The 17,102-nt window shown below is 46.6% G+C and overlaps 1 protein-coding gene across 1 annotated transcript; it reads right to left on the minus strand.

Moving 5' to 3' along the window:
- Window positions 1–1,753: 1,753 nt before the first annotated feature.
- Window positions 1,754–16,719, minus strand: LIG3 (DNA ligase 3). The gene is made up of 19 exons (XM_061355573.1): window positions 16,150–16,719; window positions 15,569–15,706; window positions 14,465–14,662; window positions 13,878–14,029; window positions 12,825–12,991; window positions 12,107–12,184; window positions 11,823–11,991; window positions 11,033–11,188; window positions 10,446–10,577; window positions 9,642–9,721; window positions 9,142–9,229; window positions 8,182–8,259; window positions 7,796–7,919; window positions 7,488–7,630; window positions 6,612–6,686; window positions 5,608–5,754; window positions 4,478–4,652; window positions 3,073–3,164; window positions 1,754–2,279 (listed from the first exon to the last, which is right to left on the minus strand). Exons 1-19 carry the CDS (start codon window positions 16,703–16,705, stop codon window positions 2,046–2,048), a joined length of 2,982 nt encoding a protein of 993 aa, XP_061211557.1. The 5' UTR covers window positions 16,706–16,719; the 3' UTR covers window positions 1,754–2,045.
- Window positions 16,720–17,102: the final 383 nt, after the last annotated feature.

The raw sequence follows: 17,102 nt of genomic DNA on the forward strand, positions 1-17,102 counted from the left end.
CATCACCAAAGACATCTACTTTTGCAGTAAGTGGTAATGTATGTTAACAGGGAATTAAACTGGTGTCATCTTTAACATGCAGTATTGCATGAGTAGGAACTCCTCAACTGGCATGGAGTGGAGGGTCTCTATGAGTGTTAACAAAGCACTTAAGCTGAAGATATCTGTCAGTTGGTAGCAGAACTGCTGCACTACTGAGGTTTACTGAACTAAGAATTCAGAGCTTTCCCTCTTTCTGTGTTCAGGTTGTTCTTTAATATTAGGCTTAAGGTTTAACAGCTTCCAGCAGGAGATGAGCACCGGTACAATTCCATGCACCACGTTAAAGAAAGGGCAGGTAAGCAGTCATTGCATTTACTGTTCAGGAGGTTCACAGGGACCTCTCAGAGGTACAGGAATACACACACAAAGTGCTGAACAGCCTCATTCATAAACTCACTGTGAAAACTCATGTTGTCATAGTTTTCAGTAAACTCAGGGCTGGGGGGAAGCAGGAAGATGAGGATTCCCCTGCAGACAGATGTACCTGGAGAGGGTAGACTTATTTTCTACAGCAGATAAATCAGATTGTGGATCAATGCTTGAAACCTTAGGAATGAGAATATGGGCCCCCCCCCCGAAACGTGCTTTCTGAAGGGAGGAGGTTCTGTTTTTGTCTCCTGGCTACAGAGTTTCCCTTGCAAAAATGATTTTCTACTTGTGGCTGAGTTGTTTTTAAAGGAAAATCAAAATGTGGAGGAAACTGACTAAATATAATGATCTGAACTAATAAATGGTAATATTTATGTGCTTTATGTCCACTGTACATACTTTAAATACTTTAAAAGTTGATATTCTTCTTGAACTGGCGTGTCAAATCCTCTTGGTACGATGATGGTGAAACTTCCTAGTTTTGGTACATAAGCTTGGTTTATAATTTTATAATAAAGTCGAACTGTGATTTAGTTAACCTTGGTTTCTGACTGCTGCCACCAGGCCAGGAGAAAGCAGAGCTCCTACAGCTGCTTCTGAACTTCAACCTGGAAAGGCTTGGGAGAGCAGGCGCTTAAATAGCAGCAGTAGGTGGGGGACAAGTACAGGAGAGGTTGAAGGAAAGAAGGTAACAAACACACATTAACTTTCAGCAGTGCAGTCTTAATGGGGGGGAGATTACAAAGGGGAGAGCACCCTTGAGGTTAAAGAAACCAGTAAACTGGTCAACTTGACTTTCCTTCCATCATGTACACATGCACCCGCCCTGCTCATGCAGTCACGAGTATGTCATGCAGAGTCACAGTGGTATTTGCCTAACAGTTAAAATGGACCCCTGTTCCTAAACCCCATCTTCCTTATTTCCTTAATATTCAAGTACTTGCAGTAGCTGTGAACAGCTTCAGATAAGGTGTTGCAACTACTGAGGTGGTAGAATTCTTCTTGCCTCGACTTTTCCTTGGTGAAACAAGAGCAGCATATTCTAGAGAAGAAACCCCCCAAGGGGATGCTCAGAGAATGCTACAGCAGTTGCTGCAATGGAAGATCATTTGGTGCCCCAGTTTTGGTATGAAACCTACCGCAGAGGTGCACACTGCCACCAGATACAGACCTGTGCTGAGTGTTAGGAAAGCAAAGTCAAAGCAGGAGCAGGACACGTGTCCTTCATGTGAGTTGTAGCCATGCAGCAGTCCACAGCTGGTGGTTTCCCAGGGCTGATGGGCTGTGTTCCTGGCCCAGCAGAGAGTAACTGTTGGGAAATAAGTCCTGACAGCAAAGGAGCAACTGCTTCAGTTTTATTTATCTATAAAAATACCCAGACTTTAAAAACCCAGAAACTAAAGCAGCACCAGGGTAAGTGCAGCAGCCTACAGTATGGGCAGAAAAAGAGAGTCAGCAGTGACACTTCCTCACAGAGCTGTTTTAATTGATTCCATATGGATCTTTAGAACTACCTCGGATGGTCGTGGGCACTTCATTTCTATCCACGTCTCCACAGAGGAACCTCACTGTTTCTTCCACCTACCTACTTCTCAGCTGTTCTTGTGTCAGGACTGCTCAGCTGCCCCCCATTGCTAGCATGGGGCTACCAGCCTCTGCTTCCGGATGCACTCCCAGATCCACTTGGGAGACACACGCTTAGCACCAGGATTATCATTGATGTCCCCTATAACATGGGTTGCTGAGGCTGTGTCAGACTCTGTCACAAGGTCCCCATCATATGCTATAAAGTACCGCTGGATTTTGTCATAGTCCTTCACAGAGGGCGACAGATAGAGCTTCACACCAGTGAATATGTCCAGCAGTATCTGCAGATTGTGAGAGAGAAGCACAGGTTGGAAAAGCCTGGAAGTGTCTGGAAATGACACTAAAGAGCTTTGAAGGCATGAGCGAGTCTGTTTGCAGTTCCCACGGTTCTCATTCTAATCCCACACCTAATAATGGGACTACTGTTAAATCATACACAGAAGCAGCACCCACATGGGTCCTCTGCAAGCCAGATGTTCCAGCTGAACGGCACTGTCCCAGCTAAAGAGACTTATTATCCCATTCCTCCCTGTAGTGATGATGCTGATGTGGTCCAGTAACCATGATCTTAATGTCTGTCTTTACAAGCTGATGCTTCTTAGTTAAAGTAGGAAAACATAACAACCCCGGGGGAGAACTTGGTGTTTATATCACAATAACTGCTCCAGGCTCATCAGGACTCAGTGACTCTTATCACACTCCCACAGTTTGCTGCACAATGGGCTAGAAAGGACAGCTCTCTCCTATACCTCCCAGCTCTGCCATATGCAGCACTCAGGAAAAGCAGCCACTCAGCAGTCTCAATGCTTCACAGAGCAGGACATTGTCAGTGGGTGAGGAGAACATTGGCCTTTAGCACGACAAACCCAGTTACATCAGCTCTACAAACTGGAGAGGCCAGCCATCTGCTGCCTTTACCAGGGGACTTGATGCTATTTCTGCCTTTACGTGTCTTTTTAACTTAGGGTGCTGCTGTAGGATTTCCAGCTCTCCTGATGGAAGGCAGAGGAGAAGAGAACCAAAGGTGCCTCAGCTCCTTCCCACCCAAAGTGGCTGCTGCCCAGTTGACCATACCTTTTTGCCATTGTCTTCCATCTCGGATGCTTTCCTCTTCTCACCTCGTTTCTCTTCTGATTTTTGAGGGGATCCAATGACTGCTTTGCTCTCTAGAAACAAAAACCTTGTCTCATTTGTGCTCTCTGTCCAGATACGGGTTGTGCATTAAAAGGGGGGAGGAATGAAGGAGAGGAAAAGGAAAAAGTTCCTCCCCCTTTTTGGAAAACCTGTGTATTAGAATGTAACTAAGTAAGAGTTAGTACTGCCAATGGTGTGGGGCATGTTCCTGCCCTCATGGAGCTGCTGAGCTTCCCTGCTGGCTGTCACTGCACTGCCTCAGTTCCTCTCCAGTGGCAAAGTGCTGGTGAGGCAAACTCATGTCACAGCTCTGCAACCTGGAAATCCCCTCCATCCAGGTGCCCTGTTACATGCATGAACTTGAGCCAATAAAACTAAATACTGGTTCATGGCCAAAAAACATCTAACCAGAGAGCATGAGATCTGCAGGAACAGGAGCAGCAGGTCTGCTGTTCAGATCAGTCTTACACCTTCTGCTAAGGACCTGGAGCTAGTCAAGATTAAAGGGACTGCAGCCCCAGAGGAATCACTCCAAAGCAGTTTTGGTATGAATTATAACAGACTGCTAGGTTCAAGATACCCACTTCCAAGCAGCATATAATCCCAGAGAGCTTTTATTGTCCAAGTGAGTTGCCTAAACAGCATCGTCAGTGCTGTTCCCATCTTTTCTTGCTCCCAGCTCAGAGCTGTGGCTGTTCAGTCTGTGCTCAAGCAACACAGGCCAAACATAAAAAGGACATGGAACTGTTGGAACAAGTCCAGAGGAGGGCAACGAGGATGATCAGGGGACTGGAGCACCTCCTGTATGAAGACAGGCTGAGAAAGCTGGGGCTGCTCAGCCTGGAGAAGAGAAGGCTGCGTGGAGACCTCATAGCAGCCTTCCAGTATCTGAAGGGGGCCTATAGGGATGCTGGGGAGGGACTCTTCATTAGGGACTGTAATGGTAGGACAAGGGGTAACGGGTTCAAACTTAAACAGGGGAAGTTTAGATTGGATATAAGGAGGAAATTCTTTCCTGTTAGGGTGCTGAAGCACTGGAATGGGTTGCCCAAGGAGGCTGTGAATGCTCCATCCCTGGCAGTGTTCAAGGCCAGGTTGGACGAAGCCTTGGGTGCCATGGTTTAGTGTGAGGTGTCCCTGCCCATGGCAGGGGGTTGGAACTGGATGATCTTAAGGTCCTTTCCAACCCAAACCATTCTATGATTCTATGTAAACACAGCTTTGCTCGTGACCCCTGACATACACATGGAAGCTGCCACAGGATCTTCAAGCACCTGACAGAAGGCAGCCTCTCCAAAGGCACAGAGCACACCCTGCAGTTCCTCTCCCCAAAGCACCATCTTACCTTCTGGCTTCTGGGCTTTTGCAGGTGACTTGCTTGGGGGAGTCTTAATAGTGCTGTGTGGTGTGGAAGACCTGGAATTGCCCTCATTCTCTCCACTGCTGCCAGCCGTGGACTCATCTTCCTCCCCAGCAGTAACATTGAAATCAGCCTTCTCTTTGGAGAGTTGGTACAGCTCCTGTCCCACCAGGAATAAAGCACTGCCTTTAACCACAGGGAAACCTCTGACATTAGATCAGAGATGTAACGTGTGGTCTTCTCGAGTTTGATATGTTTGCTCAAATACTTGTTCTTCCTCTTGTAGCCATTTCCTTGTCTACTCTGTCCAAGCTCTCTGCTTTCCACCCAGCTACTTGGCGTTAAGGGAAGCCATACTACCAAATGCTATTCACATCTGCTACAGAGCAAGACAAGAGTACCTCTTCAGAGCCTGGCTCCTAGCCTGAAAAAGGCCCACTGCTCACACAAGGAACAGTCTGTCTGAAGAAGGTATTTTACTTTTCCTTCACCTGCATAGGGAGCCAGAATCCCTCCTTGCTTCAATGGCATAACAAGTGCTTCAGTCTGCTGCCAGGACCCCTGTAGGCGGCGTGAAGACAGCCCAAATGACAATAACTAGGCTGAGACCTAAGACCAGAGCTCAGGAGCAGCTGGGGTGGCAGCAGGCCAGCCCGCTTCCCAGTGCGGGAGGTATGGAAGCTGCATGGGTGAATGCAGTACAGGGGGCCTGGCTGCCCACCACGTGGCCCCTGTGCCCTGGAACTTGGCCGGTTTCCCCCATGTCACTTCCCAGATGCCTCCCTCAATCTCAGCAATTAATGGGAGACCGAATGACCATAAACAAGAGAATAAAGGTCACCTCTTTCAGGAAGGAAATGCCTCACTATGAAGGCTGTTACAAGAGCTGATACAACCAGCTGCCAGCACTGACTTCCCTGAAACTGCACAACACAACTCGAGAGGCCCCATTGAAAGAATAAAACCCACATCAAAATAACCCAGCAAGCAGGCTGAGCCTAGATTAAACAGGTACCAGCCAGCAGACATCTTCACTACACACCCTGCTACCCAAATGTGTCTTTTGAGTCAGAACTTCTTCTCTAACACGTTGCAGACACACTGCATGAACTCACCTTTAGCTGCTGGAGGTTGGTGGCTGTCTTCCAGTCTTTGTCATCTCGAATGCGGGTACAGCGAGGGAAGCGAATGGAGATCCCGTCTGCAGTGTGGGCTTCAGCTTTAGAGAACTCGGCCCCTGTGATCTCCCACACTGGGGCTTTCTAAACACAGGATTGAGGAAGCCGGGTCACATTCCTGTGCTCTCTCATGAACTAACTTGATGTGTCTGTGTTCTTCTTCCCCTGCCACAACCCTGCTTCCCCACCCCAGCACACAGTTCCATACCCACAAACTCACCTTGGTCACCTTCATTTGACAAACTTTTTTCAGTGAGTCAAAGAACCTCAACTAATGATAGAATCCCAGGCTGGTTTGGCTTGGAAGGGACCTTAAAGCTCATCCAGCTCCAACCCCTGCCACGGGCAGGGACCCCTTCCACTGGAGCAGCTTGCTCCAAGCCCCTGTGTCCAACCTGGCCTTGAGCACTGCCAGGGATGGGGCAGCCACAGCTTCTCTGGGCACCCTGTGCCAGTGCCTCAGCACCCTCACAGGGAAGAGCTTCTGCCTTATATCTAACCTAAATCTTCCCTGTTTAAGTTTTAACCCATTACCCCCTGTCCTATCACTACAGTCATAACACAGAATGCCAACTTCTAAACAGCAGCTTTTCTGTCCATCAGCCATACATGGCCCAAGGCATACTGATAAATTCTGTAAACCAGCAACTTTTGGGGTACACTTGTGCTTCAAATGTTTTAAGTCAGATTTTTCATGCCTCAAATTTAAAGGGTTTTCACTTCTGGAAGGGATTTAATGCATAAAAGTACCAGAAGTGCTGCAGGTACCATCTCTTCAGGGAGCTCTTAGACTCAAACACACCTGCAAGATTCAGAAATAAACACTTAATTTCCTGTTCCAGCTATGAAGACTGATTGTAATAGAGACAGTTTGTACATTTAAATGAAGCGTAGCAATTGCTGCGTCAGGGCTGGAACACAGTTCAGTGACTGTGACTTACCTTTGGATCTGGAACAATGAAGTCTGGGTAGTAGATTTTGTTAATTTTTAGCCACCTTGGAATTTTGCTGGGATCCTATTAACAAAAAGCACAAACCCAAAATGACAGCAGTTATGCACATATATGAACCTAATTCTACAAAAAGAAGGTGCTGAAAGATAACCCTGTAGTAGATTAGTCTATCACAGGTATTACATTGCCTTTGTAATGGGGAAAATCTGTCAGCCTGCAGTGCAGGGTGCACTGACCTGCAGCAGTTTATCTTATGCAGGGAATCACACAGACTATCTGTAGCAGCTCTTGATTACTGACATTCCATATGGGAACGGTAACAGTGGTGCTCCAACTGTCATTCAGATAAAACCACCCTTTTTCAAGATTTAAAAGGCCTTCAGGTGTCAAGTAAATACTAAAATTCAGCTGTTTATTTGTTAAGTCTTGAAAAGTAAAGATTCCTCACTCACACCAAGCCTCAACTCCACCGTGGCACGTTGTCCGGCCACAAACCAGCCTGACTTGCATTGCTCACCTGCAGCTCCATCTAGTGACTGTCTTCACCAATGCAATAGGTGATAAAGGCAAGGCACTTGCTCTGCTCCTCCCGATAAAACTCAGTCTTGGGAGGAAAACAGATGGTGTCTGGCTTCCCACTCAGTGCCTAATCTCAGGCAGTGCCTCATCTCGGGAGGTGGCTGCACCTACATCTCACTGCTGTCAGAGGTATTCATCTGCTTTACCACTAATCAAGCCTCTTCCCAGCAGAGCACTTGAGTTCTGCAGGAAGCCAGCACTCAGGTGTAGCTCAGCAGGAAGGTGGCTTTTACAAGCCCTTTGCTGAGCAGTCCTTGATCACCTCCATGCCACAGCCCCTCTCACCTTGCTGATCTTCACCATATCCAGCTCTGTTTGCAGACGTGCCAGGGTGGCATCATCGTGGCCACCAGAACACTTGGTCACAGTGCACCATTTCTCACTCTTGGGATCATAGCAGCCCATGAGGAAGATGGACATCATCCCACCTGCAGGAGGGGAGAGCAGGGTGGTTCACAGCTTCTACAGGACATGCCACAGCTTTCCAAAAAGCAAAGTAATGAACCAAAACCCTTTTCCATCTTGGGGTGTCAAAGGACTGTGGGCTTGCGACGGCTTCACAGCATCAGCATAGGCCAGCCCCACAGACTTACCTTTACTGCCTTGTCCATAGAAAGCTCCCAGCACCACCAGGTCTGCTGTGTCAGCCATGGCACCCTCGTTTAGGTAATCCTTCTTCACTTTCAGCCAGTGCCGCTTTCCTGGTTCATAATTACCCTGTGCAGAACAGGGCAAGAACCCCCAGTTAGAAAGATCATCTGAGAGCTGTCCCCTCAAACAGCCCTTGCTTTTACCCAGCTTAACACTGCAAGAGCACAGCAGTGCTCAGATCTCTAAGGAGCAACTTGGATTGGATGTCAGCATCAGCAAGAACCCAGAGATTTCCAGGATGCTCAGCTCTGTGTGCTTCATCCACAGATCTGTCCACTGTTATTCCCCAACTCCCAGCATACCCAGTGAAGAGTAAAGATGAGCCTGCCTTTATATCTTTCAAAACCAGCCCTTCCAGGCCCTCACGGATGACTCGGGTGATCATATCTGCCAGATCCGAAGCTTTCTGAAATGGAAAGGCATCATGGTTAGCTCAGGAGTGTCAAAGGGCTGTGGTCTTCAGGCTTTCCACGTGGAGCAGTGAGTGGTGCACTAAACCATGTTCTCTTTGCTGCACATCCAGTAACTAATATGGTAACATGTCCCAGGAAGAGATGCGGTGGTTAGTTAAACATACTCCTCAGAGATGAGGACACACATTGGTTGTGCCCCAGGTATGTCCTATAGCTGCAAGATGAGATTTTCTCAGCCTGCTTAATGCTCTATCCAGCTGCCTTGGTTCCTATCCTCTTTGCTTCTTCCCCAAATGTTTCCTCTGCCCCAAACGCCCAAGCATTCTCCACCAAAACCAAGATACTACTGAAATCAGTAGCAGTGGGGAGAAATAATGGGAGATAGGCCTTGTGCATATCAATGAAAGGAAAAACCAAGCGTGCTGCTATGTAAATGCAGCTTTTAGCACTTGGGATGTATGTGGGCTGTGTGGTACTTGAAGTTGCCAGAAGCAGTCTAGCTCCCTTCAGTCATATTCCAGTCTTTCTCCACAGCTCAGCATTGCACAGTAAAGGCTAAGTTACAAGAGGATTTAGCTCCTCCTAGCAACAAAGTTATGATGGGCACAAAATCGTTAAGAAGCCAAGAGGAAAAAAGGGATGTGCAAGTTTCAACTATGTAAAGTGGTTGCACTGCTCAAGATGGGAGCACAGGCACAGTGCTCTTGACCACCACTCGCTCAAGGAGTCCTGTACAGACAGCAGAACCATCCTGACAGGCAGGGGATCGCTGGCTTTGCACCCTTAGCCAGAAGGCCCTGTGGTAAAGGAGCAATGGGGTGTCCAGAGCGCAGGCAATGAGATCACCAGCCAGGCAGTCTGAACACTGAGCTCACCGTGACGTGCTTCATCTCCGAGAAGAGGATCCGGTTGGGGATTTCAACCATGTTGTCATGGAGGAACTTGCGACGCTCACTCAGAGGCCTGAAGGAAGGTTTGGAGAATGAAGGACAAGCAAGTGGCAGACATGTGCACACTGAGAAAAGCTATTTAGAGAATTAAATGATGTATCCTACAGAGCTCCAGAAAGGACAGTCAATTCTTGCTTTCCTCCAGGGAGTCAGTTATAAAATAGAAGTTCCATGTTAAGCATGCATTTTGTTTCAGACAGAGATGAGCTGGGCACTGAATCACGCTCACTGAAATAGAGTCAAACCTGGTATTTTGGAACTGCAAAGCAAGATAGAGCTCCACAGTGAAACTTCTCAGCACAGCAAGGACCCTCCCATGCTGTCTGGATTTTCTAGGCTCAACAGCCCATATCAACCTCTCCCTCTGCGGCAAGTTCATACAGGGAAACTGGTCAGGCTACTCTCACACTGTGCCAGACACATACCTGTCCATCAGGCTGACATCGTTGAAGTAGATGCAGTCAAACACAAACAAGCAAACGTTGGCATCTTGGAAAGCAGCTTTCTGCAAGACAATTAAGAGCAATTAAAAGAAATCCACAGTCATAGCAAGCAGCAAGAGGCAGGTTTAGAAAGATGACAGAAACACAAGGATGTATTTTTATCTCCATAATCTTTTAGTTATAAGCAGTTTAGGCCTCTACTAAAAGACAGAATTATTCCAAGAATTAAGATTTAGACTGAACGTGTCAAAGCACAGAGAAAGAAACTAAAACATGCTCATTTCCTAGTGACAGGGAAACACCACTACAAATAGTAATGACTTCAGGCATCCATCCATCCATCACTGCTGCTGCAACAAAAACCCAACCACCATTCCAGACTTCAGATTAATGGCTACTTTAAGTTAAAGCCCTTAGAGCTTAATTTTCATGTTACTGTCCTCTTCCTCTCCACCATTTAGTCTAGATATAGACACTATACAACATTCACATGGACTAAACGCTCTTAACATACTGTGGTGTTCCAGCCTGCCACACATTGCTCAAAGAATGACAGAACTGCAGGGTTTTCTAAGGGGTTTTAATATTTATCTTGAGCTGAAATGTTCTTGCTGTTCTGCAAGATTAATATCAAATCTGGTGTATTAGAGCAGTCCCTTTTCTTTGATATCAGCCTTCTCAGGGATCTTGTTTTTTCCCCAGTCTCTTCCCTGGGATAACAGATCACATGCTGGTGTGTTGAAGTCAGCAGAGGAACAGCTTCCAAGCACAGCAAAGTTTCTTTACCTTGTGCACGCCAAGAGTCCCAAAAGGAAGGGGCTTGCCAGTTTTGTTGTCAATCAGAAGAACTTCTGAATCCAGGATCATGCTTTGCCCACCAGGGAAGGCCTGAGGGATGAAGTCCTTAAAATGGGCCACCTTGGAGAAAAGGAAGGAAAAATAGATCTACTGGCTGAAGAGAAGGACTCACCCCAGTGCAGATGGTTCTCCCAGAAGCATGTCTGAGGCACGTGTAGGCATATCTGCACTAGCTTTGCTTTCTACTGTGGTATACACTGTACAAAGAGAAAAATGAGTCTTGAACAAAGATAACCAAGTCACGCAGCTGGTATCAGGCCTCCCACAATGCAGTGTGTAAGAGGACTCTAAAGCAGAGAGCTTAACGTTAGTTTCAAGCTCTGGATGTCCACCAAAACTAACTGATTACAACTCTATCAAGGGTTGCTTTTCCAGATTCCATATGTCTACATAAATTAGGAAAGTCTACAACAAGAGGTATTCCCCTTGCTTACAGAAAGGGTTGCGAAATGCAGTCATGTTTCTAGAGGAGCCAGTGCAAGAGGAGAGAGGAGAGGTGGTTGATAGGTGCTTACTTTATGTGGGAGGACAGGCTTGAGGCTTCTGCTGAAGTAGCTGAAATGGTCTCCATTTTTATGGACCTGCACCCGCTCGCCATCGTATTTGATCTCTGCGTACATGCCGTTGGGGCACTTCTTCATGGCATACTCAATGGACTTGCAGGCTTCAGCCTTAGGAAGGTGGAGAGAGACATCCAAACTCACTCAGATTATAGGTTAAAAGATTAAGTTCCTTTTAGTAAAGTTCATGAGCTAACAATGCTTTGTAGCTTTTTGTCCAGGGTCTCTAATATCCAGTCCAAGTTTTCCTTTCCTTAATTACTCATTTACTTAGAATCATCTACACATATCCTTTTCAGTGCTTATCTCCTCCAAATACTTAGAGGTGTAAGTACTGTGCCTTTAGCAGGAGTGTGCTTAGCCCGTAAGTAAAGGCTTAACTCAATCTGTTCAAATAAAACCTCAAACTTATTTGAATCTCTAACGCAGTTGAAAGCTCACACTATTTCTATAGAAAGAATGGACTTCTGGAATGACAGCAAACAAAAAAGTCACTTCTGGACTGAAAACAAGTCAAGATTCTAGCTTCTGCAGTGGCACTGAAGATGCATGTACACTGAATACTGGCCTCTTGGTAGAAAACACTTTCTAAAGTGGTGTTAAATCAGCACTGCATGCTCTATTAGCTCACACTACAGTCATTTATCCATCTACTGCTTGTTAAAGGTGAGGGGTCTGACAGTGCATGTGAGAACCCCATGTCTCGAGCAGCTGAAGGTGCTCATTGCAGGGGAGCCAACCTTACCAGCATGGGCTGCACAGGGGTCATCAGGGAGGCCTGCACACTGAGGGTCCGCTTCAGACCTGGCATCTTCTCAGCCTCCTGCTGGTTCTTCAGGACTCGCTCTACCACGTCCTGGAGGTTGCGTGACGCTTTGAACGCCTCGTAAGCATTGGGATCCAAAGCATCCAACCTTCAAAAGATTGAGGAGAGGGGGAAGCATGGATCAACTTCAGCTCTGCTGCTCCTGGCTTATGAGGCTAATGCCCACTTCTGGTGGGTTTCTCACAACAAAAGGTAAGACTTACACATGCTTTGCTCCAGCATTCATTTTCAAGTCATGCTTAATTAGCCTGATGATGCATTTCAGGTCGTTGCCCGTACATCTGAAATGCGAGAGAAGACTCAGAAGTGGCAGACAGTTAACTGAATTACTTGCCAGCTGAAAAAAAGAAACTGATCAAAAAAGGCCCTCCCCTTCTGCAGGGTTTAAAATTAAATAAGGACACGTTACCAGTGACACCTCAGAGGCACAAAAGAATATCCAAAAAGCTTTTTAACATCTCTGTGTTTGAATGCCTGTATTAATTCTGCCTCAGTGGTGACATACCTTCCAAAATTCACTTAATGCATCAGAAGGAAGCGACAGGAACATCCTCAAATCACATCAACACAGACTGAGCCACACCAAGAATCTTCAACCTGTCTAAATGGCTTGAAGGCTTTTTCCCAACGTAAATAAGTACAGCAACTTCATTAACAGCTAAGTCCCATGAAGGTAGTTTTGCAAGCTATTTGTTTAGTATTGACTGAACAGTGGCTTGTCAGGCCAGGGTGAAATTCTCTGGCATGAATAGGAGCCAAACATGTTCTCCAATGCTGGTCAGCAGGTAGAGTGTCTTAACAGAAGACATGAAGTTCAGTCTCTGTGGGTATGCTTAGTTTTCCACCTGTTCCAGCTTGTGATATGTTGGTAACTACTCCCAGTTTTAGGGCAAACCTTCAGAGGCCATTTACTGTGCTCACCTGCGAGTGATATGTTGCAGCACACTTTGCTGGTCATCTTCCTTAGTGAGCTTTGATAGCTGGATGAGGAATTCATCTACCTCTTGGATGGTCAGGAGACTTTTGGCTGCTGGAGGACAACACTTGCTCTGTTCAAAGAAGAGGCGTATGGTCTCGGAAACATCTCCCTGTCTCCAGAAAGAAAGTAAGGGTGTGGATCAGGGCTATGGCTACAGAATGGGGATGTCACTCGGGATTCAATACGGCTCCAATAAGTAGGATAAACCACAGGAATGATGCTAGGATTGCATGAAGGAATTGAATCAAACATTAGAAGCTGCCATGACACAAAATAAAGCTGCTCAGCTGTTTCATTTGCAAAAGAAAGGTAAGTAACAGTACCAGTATTATCTCATTGCTCTATTTTTCACTGCTGCAGCATCACAGACCATTTATTTCCTCAGGATGAATCCACTTGTAAATCCAAGGATCTGAAACAGTGTAGTGATGTCACTAGAAGACAGTATATACCAAGACAATAAAGAGGTGTAATACTAGCCTCATTAATTCACCCATTTTCTCCATCTTGCAATGAATCAGAAGCGTGCAGAGTCCATTACCAACTCCTGTGCAAAGGAGTTAAACACACACATGAGCACTTGCAATTGTATGAGTGTAGCTTAACTGTATGAACCACATTAAGCTCACAGGAACAGATCTGTTAATTGAATCACAGGTTTTGATAAGTGATGTTACAAAAAGCGTAATATAAATCAGTTATGCAGGAATATGCTCGACAAAGCAGTTTAGACAAAGCAGATGCAGCCCAAACTGCCTAAATATTTCAGTCTTGCTCTGTAAAGTGGGGCAGGTGAATTCACATGTTGTTTTCTGTTCAAGCATTCTTTTCTAAAGGTTCCAGATGGCAAAAAGTGCTATGCAAGGAGCCAAAAACCCCCAAATCACTAACTCCCATTCTAACAGCCAAACTAACTGTGTTTTAGGTAGAAGTTAAAAACCCTATTACAGCACTGCCATGCCAAGGGAGGGAAGAGAACTGGTGCCTGTACTCACCTGCTCCAGGTCACGGATCATTTCTTCTTGGTTGCAGTTGAAAATTCTACTGAAGAGCTTTACAATCTGCTTATCGTTCAGGTTGTAAACAACCTTAATGACGCCTGGTAACAGCAGCTTAATGGTCAGGTACACATCCCCATGAAAGCCATCTGGGAAAGAAAACAGCACACAGCATTGGAAATGGGCACAGTTTGTTTTCACACATGGGCTCTGGTTGGTTATCCTCCCATGAGGATGGCCCTGGGAATCAAACCCTTCAACCAGGGCTTTCTCTTTTCACCATGCTGTTCTGCTTCACGTAAGAGATTCCTTAAGGGATACACTCACAATTGCCCTCCAAATGTGACCCCAGCTCTAAGTTTGGCAGCACCGATGAATGTTCTCAGCAATTCTAGACTGAGACATTCTTGTCTGAATTTGTTATGGGGATAAACAGTTCACTTTGCAAATGTTATCTCCATAGTTCTGAAATCATCACAACACATAGCAAGCAGGTTTTATGTCACCCTTGCTTTTGAAGTAATACTTTGAGGTTCATTTTGAGAAGGTTTTCATATGCTGAAAATGCCAAGCAGGAATCTTACCTCCTCCAGAACCCTTCTTCAGAAAATCCTGGATTATCTGTGTTTTCACATTATAGCTGGGCTTTTCAGCTACCATGGCACAGAGCTTCCTGAACTCACGCAGCAAGCAGTCTTTGTGCTTTGGATCACATTGTTTTGCAGATAGGCTGGACTTGTGGGAAGAGTTTGCAGAGATATCATCTGAATTCTTTGGCTTGGCTGCAAAGACAAAAAGAGAAGTTACCTTTTTAACAAGCACAGTAGGATGTAAACTCTGCAGTTGTAGCGGCCTCTGCTTGGCAAGCTGAAAAGAACAACCCCGGTGTGCTGGCAAAGCTTCAGAGCTGAAGAATGACCTGTGCTATGCCAAAATTTGTGACTTAAAACATACCCTAACCTATTTTTATATCAGGTTTGATCTTCACAGTATACCAGAATCTTCGGGACCATAACTCTACTGAACTAATACGATTAATCCTTGGTGAAAAGGAATTCCTGCTGGCAGATGCTTCTGTCTTCTTTCTGTTTTATAGGCCTCTGCCCTTCACAGCAAGATGTTTTCCAAGGTATTTCTAAAATGGGGAAAAAAATGTCCCCATCCCCTCTTCTGTTATAATACCAAAACCCTTGCACATTCCTAGCTCTGGCTGTGTAGAGGGAGCTAAGTGGGTGGTTCAGAGCTACACATCTGTGTCAGGTCAGGCAGTGCTTGCACACCAATTGTCTTGCTGACAGTGGTTTCTCAGGACCAGCTGCTGAGGAATAACAGGTTTGCCTTCCATGAACACCACCACTGGGAATCCCTCACAACCAAGTTTTTACAGATTTTGAGCTCCACATGGTGTATGTTTAAGTCTGGACTTTCACAGTCTGATGAAGTTGACCAACGGACTAAGTCAGCCTGAGAACGTGGGTTACTGCATAAACTTTGTTCCCTTGGGAATGCTACAAACTCAAGACTACCAACCTCAGAAAGCATTAACCATTTCTGGCAAAACAGATTTTAGAACAGTATTAAAACTAAACTGTCTTCTATAGATAAAAACTACTTATCTGAGCCAAGTTAAAACACCTCTGATGCTGGTATTAGAAGAGAAGGATTTCCCAGAATCGCATTCTTTTTACCTGTGAAGCCAGAGAACTTCTTTGGTGATGGACTGCTGAGACCTAATGGATCTTTTGTAGTTAGTTGTCCTGTGGCAGTGAGCTTAGCTTGGACTATCACTTTTTTCTTCGGTGTACTTCCAGCCTTGGAATTAGCTTCTGTAAAACAGTGAGGTTCAAACCAGCAGTCAGAAATAACCTCATATATCACTCAATAAACTACATAAGACATACTGCAACAAGCAAGTCTGAAACTGGTGAGGAAGGACAAAAAATGCACGTTTTTTCAGATCTCAAGATAAAAGTAAAGATCACGGAAAAAAGCTGAAAGGGGAAATAAAAAATAACCAATGCATGCTCCTGGGATTTCTCTGCCCAGGAATTAAATCACTCAGACACTCTTCATAAAAAGTTGTGACAAACGAATTTAGAATTGAGTATTCTTATCTTTCCTGTATGGCTGAAACACAGATTTGAGCAGCACTTTGTCATACTGATGTCATCACATCAGTGAGGATTTCATGGTAAAAGTGTGGCAATTGGTGGCACACCTCAAGAATGAGTGAAGTACAGAAGTGAACAAGGGGTTGATAGTACCTCACCTGAGATGTGCTTGTTGATCAAGTCTTTCTCCGCATCTTGTAGCTCTTCCCACCCTTCCAAGTCCGTGATGTCTTCTATTTTCTTGGTGGTGGCCCGAGCCTTATCCAGCTTCTCGAATATGCACTTCACATGGTACCACTCCTTCATGTCCCCGCCAGACTCCGTGAAAGGATTGGGAACAATCTTCCCAATGCGCACCATTCCCTTCACAATCTTCTCCTTGCACTTCTTGCAGCCTGCCGTGCCACGCTTGGCATAGTCTACGCAGTACCTCTGCTCTGCCATGTCCTTTACAGCCGTGCAGGCCTGGCGAAGCCAAGCGTTCACAAGCGGGGAGAAGCAGAAAGCCTCAGCAGCACTACCCTGGTTTCTGCCTGCAGACCGGAGAGATACAGGCTGTAACAGCACCTGGTACCAGCAGCTGAGGCTCGCCCTGGGGAGGCCAGCACAGCAAAGGAAGGGTCTTGGCGAGGACACCTGTGTGTGGAAGACCAGTTCTGTGCCCCTGCCGAGCGCCCGGACAGCCTGCGATAGTGTCCTGCTGCCTGTGGGCATGCAGCCTGCTCCGTGTGTGCTGCGAACGAGAGGACACACTAAGGGCCTAGTGTCCGGTGTGGGGCACTCGGAGCCCCCAACCCTCACCCCCTTACCCAGACCCACCCCATAGCTGCCTCCCCACAGCCCTCACCACCCTCAGCCCCGATCCCCCTCCACACCCGCCTCACAGCCGCTCGTTACCCCTCACACACGAACCCCGCCTCCCCACAGGCCGCTTGCCCGCCCTGGCCCAACCGCTGCAGCCCGCAGGCCCCGGCCCTGCCCATGGCGAAGGAAGCGCTCACCGAGCTCTCACACCGCGGCCATCCCGCCCTCAGCTCCGGCCCGCGGGAGCAGCCTCTCCCGCTCCCTCCCCAGCCCTCCCGCTAGGCCGGAGCCGCCGCCGCGGCGCCTT

The sequence above is a fragment of the Neopsephotus bourkii genome, unplaced genomic scaffold (genome assembly GCF_033783945.1).
Source record: "Neopsephotus bourkii isolate Nb327-2 ecotype Australia unplaced genomic scaffold, CSIRO-AGI_Nbou_v1 NB_804, whole genome shotgun sequence".
NCBI classification, from domain to species: Eukaryota; Metazoa; Chordata; class Aves; order Psittaciformes; family Psittacidae; genus Neopsephotus; species Neopsephotus bourkii.